Source organism: Gymnodraco acuticeps, unplaced genomic scaffold (assembly GCF_902827175.1).
Source record: "Gymnodraco acuticeps unplaced genomic scaffold, fGymAcu1.1, whole genome shotgun sequence".
Lineage (NCBI taxonomy): Eukaryota > Metazoa > Chordata > Actinopteri > Perciformes > Bathydraconidae > Gymnodraco > Gymnodraco acuticeps.
The window spans coordinates 65,929-80,752 of NW_022992335.1; the positions used below are offsets into that span (position 1 = coordinate 65,929).

The window sequence follows — 14,824 nt, forward strand, 5'->3', positions numbered from 1 at the left end:
CCTGAGAGAGCCATCAGAGGAGAAGTGAGGTGAGAATCAGACGACTCAGGATTACATGGATATAAACGGTAGTCAGATTTAAAAATAAATGTTAATAATGTTTGACTATAATGTGTCAGGGATAATCAATATTTACATATGAATTATAAATTAAAACATAAACAAATTGGTGTTATTTGTATTGATTTGGTTGGAATGCTGCGTTGATTTAAAGTAATGTTAATAATAAATACTTTTTTTTAATCGTTTTTGTTTTCATAAAGTTACGTGGGTTTAAGTGACGTACTTCCGGTCTGCGGTGACTTCCTGCTTCTCTGCGGAACTTTTTCCTGTTTCTCACCAGGAGAAGTTTTTAAAAGATAACACCCGACAAACTGCTCCACTTTATGGGACACACGTTAGCAGCAGCAGCAGCGGAGACACTCGGGACTTTATGATCTGACACAGAAAGAGGACATCTTCCAGGAGGTGAGATTTAACGCTGATGCTAAAGTTAGCTAGCTCTGTTAGCAGTTGGTCGTGACGTCACCCGGCAGGATTTAACTTTAATAAAAGTGTTTAAAGTTAAATATCTGAGTCTAGGAAAGTGCGTTTTTAAATGAACTGAAACTATGTTTGTTTATCTAGCATTATAGCCAATATGATGGGCTGTCTGGACTCCCAGCATGCTGGACTTCACCTTTTATTTGGCTTTATTTACTTCCTCAAAGAGTTTATAAGCAATTAAAAGTGCTTTAAATGTGACTTTGTACTCAGTTAGGAATTGTTATTATAGTTATTATTCACCCCCAGAGATACAAGTTGATATAGCTGGCCTGGGTTTTCATTTTTTTATTGTTTCGTTTTTATTGAGTTAACATGCAAATCCTAATGTAGAGACTAGTCTATAAGATAAAGAAACTACGCAGATAATAAGAGACGCACTATGGGAACAACGAGGTGCAGGTGTCTCTACTTTAAAGAGTCCTCTCCTGCTGATGTTCAGGTGTATATCAGTATGTAGTGTCTCTACTTTAAAGAGTCCTCTCTGCTGATGTTCAGGGTGTATACAGTATGTAGTGTCTCTACTTTAAAGAGTCCTCTCCTGCTGATGTTCAGATGTATATCAGTATGTAGTGTCTCTACTTTTAAAGAGTCCTCTCTGCTGATGTTCAGGTGTATATCAGTATGTAGTGTCTCTACTTTAAAGAGTCCTCTCCTGCTGATGTTCAGGTGTATATCAGTATGTAGTGTCTCTACTTTAAAGAGTCCTCTCCTGCTGATGTTCAGGTGTATATCAGTATGTAGTGTCTCTACTTTAAAGAGTCCCTCTCCTGCTGATGTTCAGGTGTATATCAGTATGTAGTGTCTCTACTTTAAAGAGTCCTCTCCTGCTGATGTTCAGGTGTATATCAGTGTGTAGTGTCCTCTACTTTAAAGAGTCCTCTCCTGCTGATGTTCAGGTGTATATCAGTATGTAAGTGTCTCTACTTTAAAGAGTCCTCTCCTGCTGATGTTCAGGTGTATATCAGTATGTAGTGTCCTCTACTTTAAAGAGTCCTCTCTTGCTATGTTCAGTGTATATCAGTATGTAGTGTCTCTACTTTAAAGAGTCCTCTCCTGCTGATGTTCAGATGTATATCAGTATGTAGTGTCTCTACTTTAAAGAGTCCTCTCTTGCTGATGTTCAGGTGTATATCAGTATGTAGTGTCTCTACTTTAAAAGAGTCCTCTCCTGCTGATGTTCAGGTGTATATCAGTATGTAGTGTCTCTACTTTAAAGAGTCCTCTCCTGCTGATGTTCAGGTGTATATCAGTATGTAGTGTCTCTACTTTAAAGAGTCCTCTCCTGCTGATGTTCAGGTGTATATCAGTATGTAGTGTCTCTACTTTTAAAGAGTCCTCTCCCTGCTGATGTTCAGTGTATATCAGTGTGTAGTGTCTCTACTTTAAAGAGTCCTCTCCTGCTGATGTTTCAGGTGTATATCAGTATGTATGGTCCTCTACTTTAAAGAGTCCTCTCCTGCTGATGTCAGGTGTATATCAGTAATGTAGTGTCTCTACTTTAAAGAGTCCTCTCCTGCTGATGTTCAGGGTGTATATCAGTATGGTAGTGTCTCTACTTTAAAGAGTCCTCTCCTGCTGATGTTCAGGTGTATATCAGTATGTAGTGTCTCTACTTTAAAGAGTCCTCTCCTGCTGATGTGCAGGTGTATATCAGTATGTAGTGTCCTCTAATTTTAAAGAGTCCTCTCCTGCTGATGTTCAGGTGTATATCAGTATGTAGTGTCTCTACTTTAGAGAGTCCTCTCCTGCTGATGTTCAGGTGTATATCAGTATGTAGTGGTCTCTACTTTAAAGAGGTCCTCTCCTGCTGATGTTCAGGTGTATATCAGTATGTAGTGGTCTCTACTTTAAAGAGTCCTCTCCTGCTGATGTTTCAGGTGTATATCAGCATGTAGTGTCCTCTACTTTAAAGAGTCCTCTCCTGCTGATGTTCAGGTGTATATCAGTGATGTAGTGTCTCTACTTTAAAGAGTCCTCTCCTGCTGATGTTCAGGTGTATATCAGTATGTAGTGTCTCTACTTTAAAGAGTCCTCTCCTGCTGATGTTCAGGTGTATATCAGTATGTAGTGTCTCTACTTTAAAGAGTCCTCTCCTGCTGACGTTGGGGTGTATGTCAGTATGTAGAGTCTCTACTTTAAAGAGTCCTCTCCTGCTGATGTTCAGGTGTATATCAGTATGTAGTGTCTCTACTTTAAAGAGTCCTCTCCTGTTGATGTTCAGGTGTATATCAGTGTGTAGTGTCTCTACTTTAAAGAGTCCTCTCCTGTTGATGTTCAGGTGTATATCAGTGTGTAGTGTCTCTACTTTAAAGAGTCCTCTCCTGTTGATGTTCAGGTGTATATCAGTGTGTAGTGTCTCTACTTTAAAGAGTCCTCTCCTGCTGATGATCAGGTGTATATCAGTATGTAGTGTCTCTACTTTAAAGAGTCCTCTCCTGCTGATGTTCAGGTGTATATCAGTGTGTAGTGTCTCTACTTTAAAGAGTCCTCTCCTGCTGATGTTCAGGTGTATATCAGTATGTAGTGTCTCTACTTTAAAGAGTCCTCTCCTGCTGATGTTCAGGTGTATATCAGTGTGTAGTGTCTCTACTTTAAAGAGTCCTCTCTTGCTGATGTTCAGGTGTATATCAGTATGTAGTGTCTCTACTTTAAAGAGTCCTCTCCTGCTGATGTTCAGATGTATATCAGTATGTAGTGTCTCTACTTTAAAGAGTCCTCTCTTGCTGATGTTCAGGTGTATATCAGTATGTAGTGTCTCTACTTTAAAGAGTCCTCTCCTGCTGATGTTCAGGTGTATATCAGTATGTAGTGTCTCTACTTAAAGAGTCCTCTCCTGCTGATGTTCAGGTGTATATCAGTATGTAGTGTCTCTACTTTAAAGAGTCCTCTCCTGCTGATGTTCAGGTGTATATCAGTATGTAGTGTCTCTACTTTAAAGAGTCCTCTCCTGCTGATGTTCAGGTTGTATAATCAGTATGTAGTGTCTCTACTTTAAAGAGTCCTCTCCTGCTGATGTTCAGGTGTATATCAGTATGTAGTGTCTCTACTTTAAAGAGGTCCTCTCCTGCTGATGTTCAGGTGTATATCAGTATGTAGTGTCTCTACTTTAAAGAGTCCTCTCCTGCTGATGTTCAGGTGATATCAGTATGTAGTGGTCTCTAACTTTAAAGAGTCCTCCTCCTGCTGATGTTCAGGTGTATATCATTATGTAGTGTCTCTACTTTAAAGAGTCCTCTCTGCTGATGTTGCAGGTGTATATTCAGTATGTAGTGTCTCTACTTTAAAGAGTCCTCTCCTGCTGATGTTCAGGTGTATATCAGTATGTGTGTCCTCTACTTTAAAGAGTCCTCTCCTGCTGATGTTCAGGTGTATATCAGTATGTAGTGTCTCTACTTTAAAGAGTCCTCTCCTGCTGATGTTCAGGTGTATATCAGTATGTAGTGTCTCTACTGTAAGAGTCGCTCTCTGATTATCCATTTATTAAGAGTCTCTCCTGCTGATGTTCAGCGTGTATATCAGTATTAGTGTCGCCTACTTTAAAAGAGTACCCTCTCTGCTGATGTTCAGGTGGTAATATCAGTATGTAGTGGTCTCTACTTTAAAGAGTCCTCTCCTGCTGATGTTCAGGTGTATAATCAGTATGTAGTACGTCTCTACTTTAAAGAGTCCTCTCCTGCTGACGGTTGGGGTGTATGTCAGTATGTAGAGTCTCTACTTTAAAGAGTCCTCTCCTGCTGATGTCAGGTGTATATCAGTATGTAGGGTCTCTACTTTAAAGAGTCCTCTCCTGTTGATGTTCAGGTGTATATCAGTGTGTAGTGTCTCTACTTTAAAGAGTCCTCTCCTGTTTATGTTCAGGTGTATATCAGTGTGTAGTGTCTCTACTTAAAGAGTCCTCTCCTGCTGATGATCAGGTGTATATCAGTATGTAGTGTCTCTACTTTAAAGAGTCCTTTCCTGCTGATGTTCAGGTGTATATCAGTATGTAGTGTCTCTACTTTAAAGAGTCCTCTCCTATAATGTATATCTTTATATTCTACTTGTTCCAGCTTCCAGATCCTGAATCATGGAGGACCAAAACAGACCTCAGCGTAAAATGTCGACGGCAGGAGAAAGCCTTTATAAGATCCTTGATTTGAAGAAAGGAGCGTCGCCAGAGGAACTAAAGAAAGCGTACAGGTGTGTTCACAAATATCACTTGTCCATGAACTACATGTCCCACAATGCATCTCATTTTGTGCACTGAAGAGACTTGCAATGATTTGCCCCAGACTTCTGCTTTCAGACGTAGTTAATTATGAAGTTATTACCCTATCAGATAATAATCCAATGCAGAGGCAATAATGTAATATAATACATTATTTTGTATATATTATATATGTATATTTATATAGTCTTAAAGTTCCAACCGGCCCTTTGAGTGCACTAATGGAAAGGAACTGATGGTTTTTCTCTGACGGATAAGACACAAGACAACTGAGTCGATGCAACAATATGAAATATAAAACAAAGTGAACATATGGCCCTATAACTAGGGCTGTCCCGAATACCATTTTTCGGGCTCCGGATATTCGGTAGTAATCAGCAGCGAATATTCGGCCGAAGCGAACCGCACGAAGCGAACCGCACGAAGCGAACCGCACGAAGCGAACCGCACGTGTATTTCGGTGTATTCACGGCATTAAGTTAGTCATTCTACAGTATTGTTGTTTTATAGTTATTAACCAAATTTGTGTTCTTTGAAATTGAAAAGGATATGGCATTGTGTTACTTTCGTTGTATATGTCTTAAGTGTAATTTGGCTTGGCTTCCTATTTATGGACATGCTTTTATTTTGAAGGAGAGGTAGCGCTGTTGACAGGAAGTTCTTTGGAAACAACGTGACGGAGACGGAGAAAAGTAATCTACATATAAAGACGGAGAAAGTAAACAATAACGTTTATGGTTAAGTGTTAGCGCCCCCCGATGAGGCACAAGCTCTTACGTTGATATTGGAGATTTCAATAAATAAAATTTGGTGGAAAAACAAACAAAACAAATATCCGAATAACGAAATTTAAACCCGAATAGTACTCCAACGAACGAATATTCGAATATTCGGGTACAGCCCTAATAGCTACAACACAAATAAAAAGATTGAGACCTATAAAACAAATAAAACAATATAAAGGGAGGTAAATAATAAAGACTAAAATAACATTTAAAGTGGGGGGTTGCTAATAAAAAGCTAAGTTATACTCTCACTCCCTTATTTACAGGAAACTGGCGTTGAGGCATCATCCGGATAAGAACCCAGACAACCCAGAGGCTGCGGACAAATTCAAGGAAATCAACAACGCCAACTCCATCCTCAGCGATGAGAACAAACGGAAGATCTACGATGAGTACGGCTCGATGGGACTCTACGTCGCCGAGCAGTTTGGGGACGAGAGCGTCAAATATTACTTCCTCATGTCCAAGTGCTGGTTCAAGGTGAGAGGAAACGTGCATTTCATATGGAGGCCGACAGGCGAAAAACTCTTCAATCAGGTTGACCAAAAAAAAGTTGAGCAAAGAACGTTGACTTAAAGTGGACCGATCATGCTGTATTTGAATAATATAGTGTAGGACCAAACCTATAAGGCATATTTATACTTTTTATTTTTCAAAATACCAAACAGATCATGCATTTTAGCCATTCCTCATTTCGCTCAATTTAACACTGTCTTGGCACGGGCTGATTCTGTGAGAGCAGCGCCACCTACAGGCCTGGCATATGTACTCCAGCGCTGTCTCCTCCTGACTGGTGGAGTTGGCCCAATAGCCGTTGCGCCACTTCTGTGACATCAGAGAAGTGTTCAAATCTGGATCAGTCTGTATCAGATCCGCTGCAGCGCCTTTTTAAGAGATTTGGGTTTGGAGGAAAATAGAGAGGGTTGTGTTTTCTGACACGTGGTGAGTTCCCTGGAACACCGGGGACACATATTCATGTTTAAAAGACGTACAAAAGTGCATTTTGCATGATAGGTGACCTTTAAAAAAAAAGTTAACTGAAAAAAAATGTTGACCAAAAAAAGTTGACAAAAAACGTTAAAAAAAAAGTTTAATTAAAAAAATATTGACCAATACAAAAAAGTTGAAAGAACATTGACGTAAAAAAAAGTTAACTGAATTTTTTTTTAGACAAAAATGAAGTTGACTAAAACAAAAAGTTGACTTAAAAAAACGTTGAATAAAAAATTGCTGACTTAAATTGACAAAAAAAAAAGAATTGACCAACTGAAAAGTTGATTCCCCCAAAAAAGAAATAAAACTGCAATAATTATGGATCGCCCCATTCCTAATTGAAGCAGCGTTGTAGAAATGTATTTAAAACTATTTACAAATCTATTTCAAGGGACTTAATCGAACAGAAACTTGATCATTTCGTAGATCATCGACAACGTTTTTCTGCTGTATCCTAATTCAGCTCCTCTCCCTGCCCTCTGTGTTCAGGGCCTGGTGGTCTGCTGCGGGATCTTCACCTGCTGCTGCTGCTTCTGCTGCTGCTGCTTCTGTTGTGGGAAATGCAAGACGAGCGAAGAACAGGAAAACTTCGCCTATGTGGACCCTGAAGACCTGGAGGCGGAGATCAGGAATCAGGACGCAGGTAGGATGATCCAGCTGCTGGAACAACTCATTCACGGTCAGAAGGGTTATCTGAAACGGCAAGTGTCCCGATCACCTTGTCCTGCTCCCGATCACCTTGTCCTGCTCCCGATCACCTTGTCCTGCTCCCGATCACCTTGTCCTGCTCCCGATCCGATTCCGATCATTTGATTTTGACAATCTGCCGATACCGATTTTTCCCGATCCGATCTTTATGCAATGCGTTAAGAGGAAAAAAGGCTGGTCATCCAACGCGATGAATTCAGCTATCTTGCTGTTATTGCTTTGGCCTTTTCACGGTTCTGGGCAGTTTCTCTTTCCTTTTCAAAGCCTCTAAAGTGTCGGTTGCTTCAGTGCCGTTACCCGAGTGGCCGCTGTGCACTCGTCCTGTTGCTGTTGGTGTTTGTTTCTCAGGTGGCGTATTGGATTGGTCGTGTTGAACGTAGCTCTGTTCTTTCCACCACGCGGAACCTCCGCCTTGTAAACATTGCATCTGGCTGTGACACTGCCTTCGCTTTCAATTTCATAATACTTCCAAACTCCTGACATTTTCTCCGTCCCGACTCCCGACTCCCGAGCTGAACGTAGCCTCTCGTTAGCTGCTATCAGACACTGCGCCCACTCTGTTGCTTTGAGAGGAATAACCAGGTCTGAAAACAAGCCCAACAGAAGCAACACATGATGTTGTGTCATTTTAAACCAAAGCTAAGGCCTCAGGATGACTTTAAGACGTGAACATGGTCATTTTTGTTTTGTAACATTAAATAAAATAATACAAATATTTTATATAAAAAAAAAAAAAATCCCGATCCCCGATTTTTTTTTTTTCCGATCTTTTGAAAATCACGTGATCGGCTCCGATCCCCATTCACGTGATCGGATCGGGACATCTCTAGTCCCTTTGTATTCCAAGACACACGTGAAAATATCTAACTCTCATGAGACACAGATCAGGAAGAGAGGCTTGAGAAAGTGGAAACGATGCAGAGGAGATGTCAGGGTGGTTTTGGCTTCATCCTTTCTGTGGATGAATCCCACATAAAGATACAGACAGAAGTAACCGGCAGTTTATACAAATCACAAAGACAGCGAGGTCGACAACAATGAATTCACACATTTTCTATTGCGTTGTGTGAGAGAGAAGATTAGCACGGCCCCTTGTGCAAGGATGACACGCAAGTGTACTTGTTTCCACAAGTTGATCTACCTGCGTTTCCCCATCTGTTCTCGAGCACCTGAGGCCAAAGTGGCTGGGTTTCACAACGATGTGGTTGTGAAAGTGCTTGTTGCATTTCACAACCACATCGCAGCAGGACATTCTAGCTGAGAGGGACCTGGTGACAAGAATCTCACCAAGTCACTATTTGGTTATTTGGTTGTCAAACTTTGTCCAACGTCAGAGCAGTTTTGGCTTTATCCTTTTCCGTGTTTTAGACAGAATTAGCTGTCAGAGGTTGTGGTGGATTTCTGTCGAGCGGTGCAGGAATGAGTCCTAAAACCAGGAAGTGAGTCAGCATTTCTCCACTTCCTGTCCCCTCGTCTCAGAGCCAATGGGATCTCTCCATAGGATTTAGGAGACTATCTGAAATCAGGTCTGTGGTTGAGACACATTGAAGAGACGGATCACGTTTTGTTCTAGGACATGAAATCATCAGCAGTGACCCCACTGGTGATTTCTGAAGAGTGGACGTGTCTGAGAAACGATGGTTGTTACCAAGTGGCTGAATAGGACTACAGAAGTCGTGGAGGACGTTGTACGTCATTACGCCGAACACGTAAACACTCCTCTAAGTTAGTTTCTGTTCTGCTTGAGAGCAAGTCCCTGCCTCCTGCAGACTGTTCAAAAGCTTCAACTCGTTCCATTTAGAATCTGTGTGTTTGAATCTGGATCTGAAGTCGGCGTGACGTTGAAGTCGTGCTGCTGGACTCACTGTAGTTCCTTTATAGCAGGGGGGGTCAAAATCAAACACACAGTGGGCCAACATTAAGAAATGGGTGCTAGTGGAGGGCCGGACTGGTTCAATGTTTATTGCAGAACTTATTGAAATGAACTTATTGCACATATTAAACCTGGAACTAACAAAGCTTCAATGATCGCCTATAAAAACAACATTAAACATTAAATAATCAGCTGCATTCATTTCTTATGGCTCTATCTGCAGCTTTTCCAGAGTCATTTCTTATGAGTACATTTCCCCACAGGCCAACAACAGCTTCAACAAAACTATTCCCCTCACAGAGAAAACCAAACATGCCCTGTTGTCGTGAGAGAAAGTGCAGAAGGAAGCATCCATTAAACTCAGTGTGCTGCTCTGTGATGCTAGCTCAGATACTTGGCATCTCATCTTGGGAGCAAGGTCATCAATGTTTGGGCTCAGGCTCTGAGCGGAGGAGACCCTCAGGATGGAGTGAAGGTGTGCGTGCAATATACCGGAGGGCCAGATCTAATAGGAATTACAAATGATCCTGTGGGCCGAAATTAAATCCACCACGGCCCTGATCTGGCCCCCGGGCCTCGAGTTTGACACATGTGGTTTATAGCACCACGTTGAACATTAGATTTATGATTAGAACATGATAAAAGTAGACATGTGGAGATTATCCGGCTGAACAAAACGTGCATTCATCAAACAGGTTGGTTTTCCACAGACCTTATTTCCAGCTATTTCCCTAAACCCTCTGGAGGAATCCCGTTGCTTTGTTGTCGAGGGAACCAGCGGCTTCCTTCAGGGTAATACGTCATCCCTGCACCGCTCTATTTTACCTACATGGTCATATTTTTTTAAAACCACAATCATGTCCCAGTTAATGCGCAGCCAAGAGTACGAGATCGCAGTGTCCTTCACCGTCTGCTGCAGAAACATTATAGGTGGAAAGGTTGTAACACCTTTGACCTTTAGCTGGTGCAAACACTGATGATAAGAAGTAGAGGGGGTTTTCTCAGTGTGACATTTTCTTTTTCACAGCGGCAGACCATGTAATAATTATTCAGCCGAGCGCTGGCACTTCAGAAACAGTCGTCAACTCCGCAGGTAAAGTTATAGTTATAAAGTTCTCCTCGGCTGCTTCACTAACTCACAGAACATCAAGCTTTAAGCTTTACCATCGAGGAGGTTTGGTTTTCAGCAGCTCCTGGCTTTGTTTGCCAAATCACTTGCTAACATTTCTTCCTACCACTTCTACTGGACGCTGTTTTAAAATGTGGCATCGTTGTTTCCTGTGTTGCTTATTAATACATGTGCTTGCTTACACCAATAGAGAGGCGAGGCCCCTCCCTTTCCTCCATGGGACCTCATTTCAGAACAAGTCTGTATTGAAGTCAATGGAGAGAGAAAGATTATCTTTCAATCCCGTTTGAATTGTGCCACGAATTACACATATGATGTTTGTCAATTTAAAAGATAATTTTGGAAGTAAAAAAAATACAATTGTGTCGTAAAACTGTGAAGTAACACTTTGTTTGTGTGAAACCGCTCAATGAGCTACATCTCCCGTCTCGCACCATCAGGGATTTTGTGAAATGAAAAACCTCAGAATTTTCTGTGAAGATATTAACAGAACTTAATGTCAGCAAAACATTACAATTATTATTTACAATGGACTAAGCTTAGCTAACAGACTGATTTCCACCACTCATGGACCACACCCACCTTTTCCTTTGAAAAACTGGGTGACATCCTGTCGGCCTTTAGTCCCTCTCTCTTGTCTTTCTGTCCTTTCTTTTCTTTGTTGAAAGCCTGACTTTGTTAGTCGTTGAGACATCGCACTCACGTAAGTACTAGCATCCCTGCTCCTCACATGCTCTCACTCTCTGCTAGAAAGTGCCGGTGCCGCACAGCGTTTGGAGGCAGGACCAAACCATTACATGTAAATAGATGGGGGTGTTCGATGCTTTGGATAATTAACTTTTGGAAGAAAAAAAGTGAAATGAATCGTAAGTTTAGTCAGTCAATCAATATGAAGTTATATTAATGTTAATTGTTGATGATTGATCAAAGGTTACTTAAACATTTGTTCTTAATGTTGGGGCCCCTGTCAGTCACGGGCCCTTAGAATCGTCCTTTTCACCCCCTTACGGCGCACCACACACCCAGACGGCCGTCACGTTGAAACATTTCACTCCTTTCTTTCAGAACGAGGCGGAAAGTATTAAAAGAGGTGAAAATCACTCCAAGTCTGGGCGCGTTGAGAGCTGCACACACACAAGGGGAGTTAGTCGGTTCCTGAGAGCCAGCATGCGGGACCGGGACTCTGGGATTTGTAGTCTTTCTAGTTGCGTATTTTTCATAGTCTTTTATTTCAACAGTTTTACGACAAACTGTGACTTTTTTGACATGAAAATGATTTGTTAAGATTGACAAACATCATGTGTGTAATTCGTGGCACAATTCAAACGGGATCGAAAGATAATCGTTCTCTCTCCGTTGACTTCAATACATAATTTTTCCGAAATAAGGTCCCATGGGTCAGAAGTAGAAGGGCGGGACTTCGCCTCTCTATAGCTGTTGCTTAACATTATTATATGTCATGAATCCGTGATACCTGATGGAAAGCAAATATCTGAAGGTAGAATATCTTATTGTCATTTTACATATTTATTTGCACAAATTGTACTTTTATCTTCTCTGTTTTTTTAATAACTTTTAAAGCAACTCTAACAAAAGCTAATTTCCTTCTGGGGAAAGTCGTTCTTATTTCGATTAATATTCCCGATGCATGGACGATGATTACGACCACATGTGAAAATATATATATGTATTTGTTTTAGTTCACTTGGGGCCCTAATCCTCTTCCGTACCGATGCACAATCCTCTCTTTAATGTGTCTTTCCATTTGAAACAACCTTCTACGTGTTGCTGCTTTTGCTGCAAAATTAGAAATAAGACGGTAGGAACTTAATAAATGTCCTCTTTTTTTTCTTCCTGCAGGTGAAAATGCACCCATCGTGATTCAGCCTCACGCCACGAACGGCATCAAGTGATTGGACGAAACCCCGACCATCAGCGACCGCTTTAGAGAGATTTTTAGTGGTGATATTGTGCCATATTTTTCCTTTTTTTTAAACTACCAGTGGGTTTGTCTTTGGTCCCATCTCCTGTCGGACTTCAGGGACGAAAGCCATGCAGATCAAAGCTTTGGAATATATTTGTCTTTGTGCACTTTAATATCGAAAAGCTGCCGCGACGGTCTGACGACGTTTCGGCTCAAAGACGGCCGAAATGTTTTGAAACTTTTTAATGCAAAATGTTATCTTTAAAGCCAACCACTCGATGGGTTCTGCCACGCTGCACATAAACACATATTATAGAAAATAGGGCTTTTTGAAATGATGAACAGCGTATTGTGACATCTGTATGTTTGGATGTAAATAAATAGTAGAATTAACAGAGATGCTGACGGACAATACAGGATTAGATCAACATTATGGGAGAAACGCTTAGTCACTTTCCTTCTAAAACTTAAACAAAATTAGGTGTTTAATTGCTTAGTCTTTAATTGACAACACAGCACTATATCCGAAAAGACAAGGGTCCATATTTGTGTTATTTTCAGGCATTACATTAGATAAAAATCACCAACAAATAATTTTATAATCATAACTTGTTTTTGAATTAAACTGTATTTAGAGTAACAAAAATACACCCACAGAATATGGAGTATGGAGCTGCAGTCTAGGATGTGTTTAGCTTAGCTTAGCATAATGACTGGAAGTAGTAGGGAAAGTTAGCATGGTTTTAAAACTCGCTGTCGTCACTATAAGCATTAATAATTTGAGACGCCCTGAAAATACGTTTCTGGGAGTTTGGGTATCTCTTGTTTTGATTTCCAGAATTCAACTCCCCTTAAAACCACAGTTAGAAAAAATAGAGCCTTGCTAACTTTCCTATTTAATTTCCCAGTTGTTATGCTAAGCTAAACTAGCCGTTTCTTCCTATTGTAAGGTAGCCTACTTTTACAAAGCCAGGATAGCGTTTCTTTCTAGTTTTCTGTCTTAATTCGAAGCTAAGCTAGCTGTTTCTCCCTGTATTACTGCTCTATGCTAAGCTAGCTGTTTCTCCCTGTATTACTGCTCTATGCTAAGCTAGCTGTTTCTCCCTGTATTACTGCTCTATGCTAAGCTAAGCTAGCTGTTTCTCCCTGTATACTGCTCTATGCTAAGCTAGCTGTTTTCTCCCTGTATTACTGCTCTATGCTAAGCTAAGCTAGCTGTTTCTCCCTGTATTACTGCTCTATGCTAAGCTAGCTGTTTCTCCCTGTATTACTGCTCTATGCTAAGCTAGCTGTTTCTCCCTGTATTACTGCTCTATGCTAAGCTAGCTGTTTCTGCCTGTATTACTGCTCTATGCTAAGCTAAGCTAGCTGTTTCTCCCTGTATTACTGCTCTATGCTAAGCTAGCTGTTTCTCCCTGTATTACTGCTCTATGCTAAGCTAAGCTAGCTGTTTCTGCCTGTATTACTGCTCTATGCTAAGCTAAGATAGTGCTTTTCCTTCTTTGCAGTCGTTTTGCAGACCTCGGCTACTTATTTCTTGACTTCAGCTCCATACCTGGGTAAAACAGACATCTAAGGCACATAAATCTAAAAAATAAAGCGTATTTCCCTTCATTTGTTTTCTTATTACTGTTCCTGCACATAAGGTGACCTCCAACACTTCTTAAGGTGACCTCCAATACTTCTTAAGGTGACCTCCAATACTTCTTAAGGTGACCTCCAACACTTCTTAAGGTGACCTCCAATACTTCTTAAGGTGACCTCCAACACTTCTTACGGTGACCTCCAACACTTCTTAAGGTGACCTCCAATACTTCTTAAGGTGGCCTCCAATACTTCTTAAGGTGACCTCCAATACTTCTTAAGGTGACCTCCAATACTTCTTAAGGTGACCTCCAATACTTCTTAAGGTGACCTCCAATACTTCTTAAGGTGACCTCCAATACTTCTTAAGGTGACCTCCAACACTTCTTAAGGTGACCTTCAATACTTCTTAAGGTACTGATAAAGCTCCTTCTTATCGTCTGATATTTACTGAACAACACTTCCTGCTAAAACACAGTTATGGCCAAATGTTGGGATGGATATTCTCAGATGAGTCGAGGAAGTGAGAGACGATGTAAATTCAGAGGTATATTTTTCATTGGAGGTTTTATTACAAATTAAGTGTATATTAAGATAAAACTCCTTAACTTATGTCATCATGTTTGTGTTTGTTTATCTGCTGGGTGTAGGAATGTCAGGTTTCTGCGTTTTGTACAAATAAAAAAAAATCTTAATTTTAGATTATTTTATTCTGACTTCGATTGAAATTTAAACAATTTTAGAAATGTTTTGTTTACTCGACAGAAAACCCACTAAAGTGCCAGATTACATACTTTTTTTATTGGGATTATTTTTCAATTATTTGGATCAAATGTTAACAATAAATATATTATATATATATATATATATATATATATGTATTGTTTTAATCAAACTTTAAAAACAAAAGACGAACAGAAAAAAAATAGATATATTTGTTTTTATCATCTCAACATTCCTCGGCTAATTGTGCCATTTTTTAAACTTTGACAAATGTCTGTTTCTGTAAAATATTTGTCTGATAAAATAAAGATGTCTTGAAATCTTAAATCTGTGTTTTCATTGTGACGTCTGC

The 14,824-nt window shown here is 40.3% G+C and overlaps 1 protein-coding gene across 2 annotated transcripts; it reads left to right on the plus strand.

Annotated features, from left to right (window-relative positions):
- The first annotated feature begins 266 nt into the window (after positions 1-266).
- Positions 267-13,779, plus strand: LOC117541433 (dnaJ homolog subfamily C member 5B-like). 2 transcript variants are annotated; one of them, XM_034208576.1, is made up of 6 exons: positions 267-468; positions 4,596-4,725; positions 5,805-6,018; positions 7,021-7,174; positions 10,140-10,205; positions 12,102-13,779. In XM_034208576.1, exons 2-6 carry the CDS (start codon positions 4,613-4,615, stop codon positions 12,152-12,154), a joined length of 600 nt encoding a protein of 199 aa, XP_034064467.1. In that variant the 5' UTR covers positions 267-468; positions 4,596-4,612; the 3' UTR covers positions 12,155-13,779. The 2 variants fall into 2 exon arrangements, with proteins under 2 accessions (XP_034064467.1, XP_034064468.1); XM_034208577.1 differs by lacking the exon at positions 10,140-10,205.
- The last annotated feature ends 1,045 nt before the right edge of the window (positions 13,780-14,824 follow it).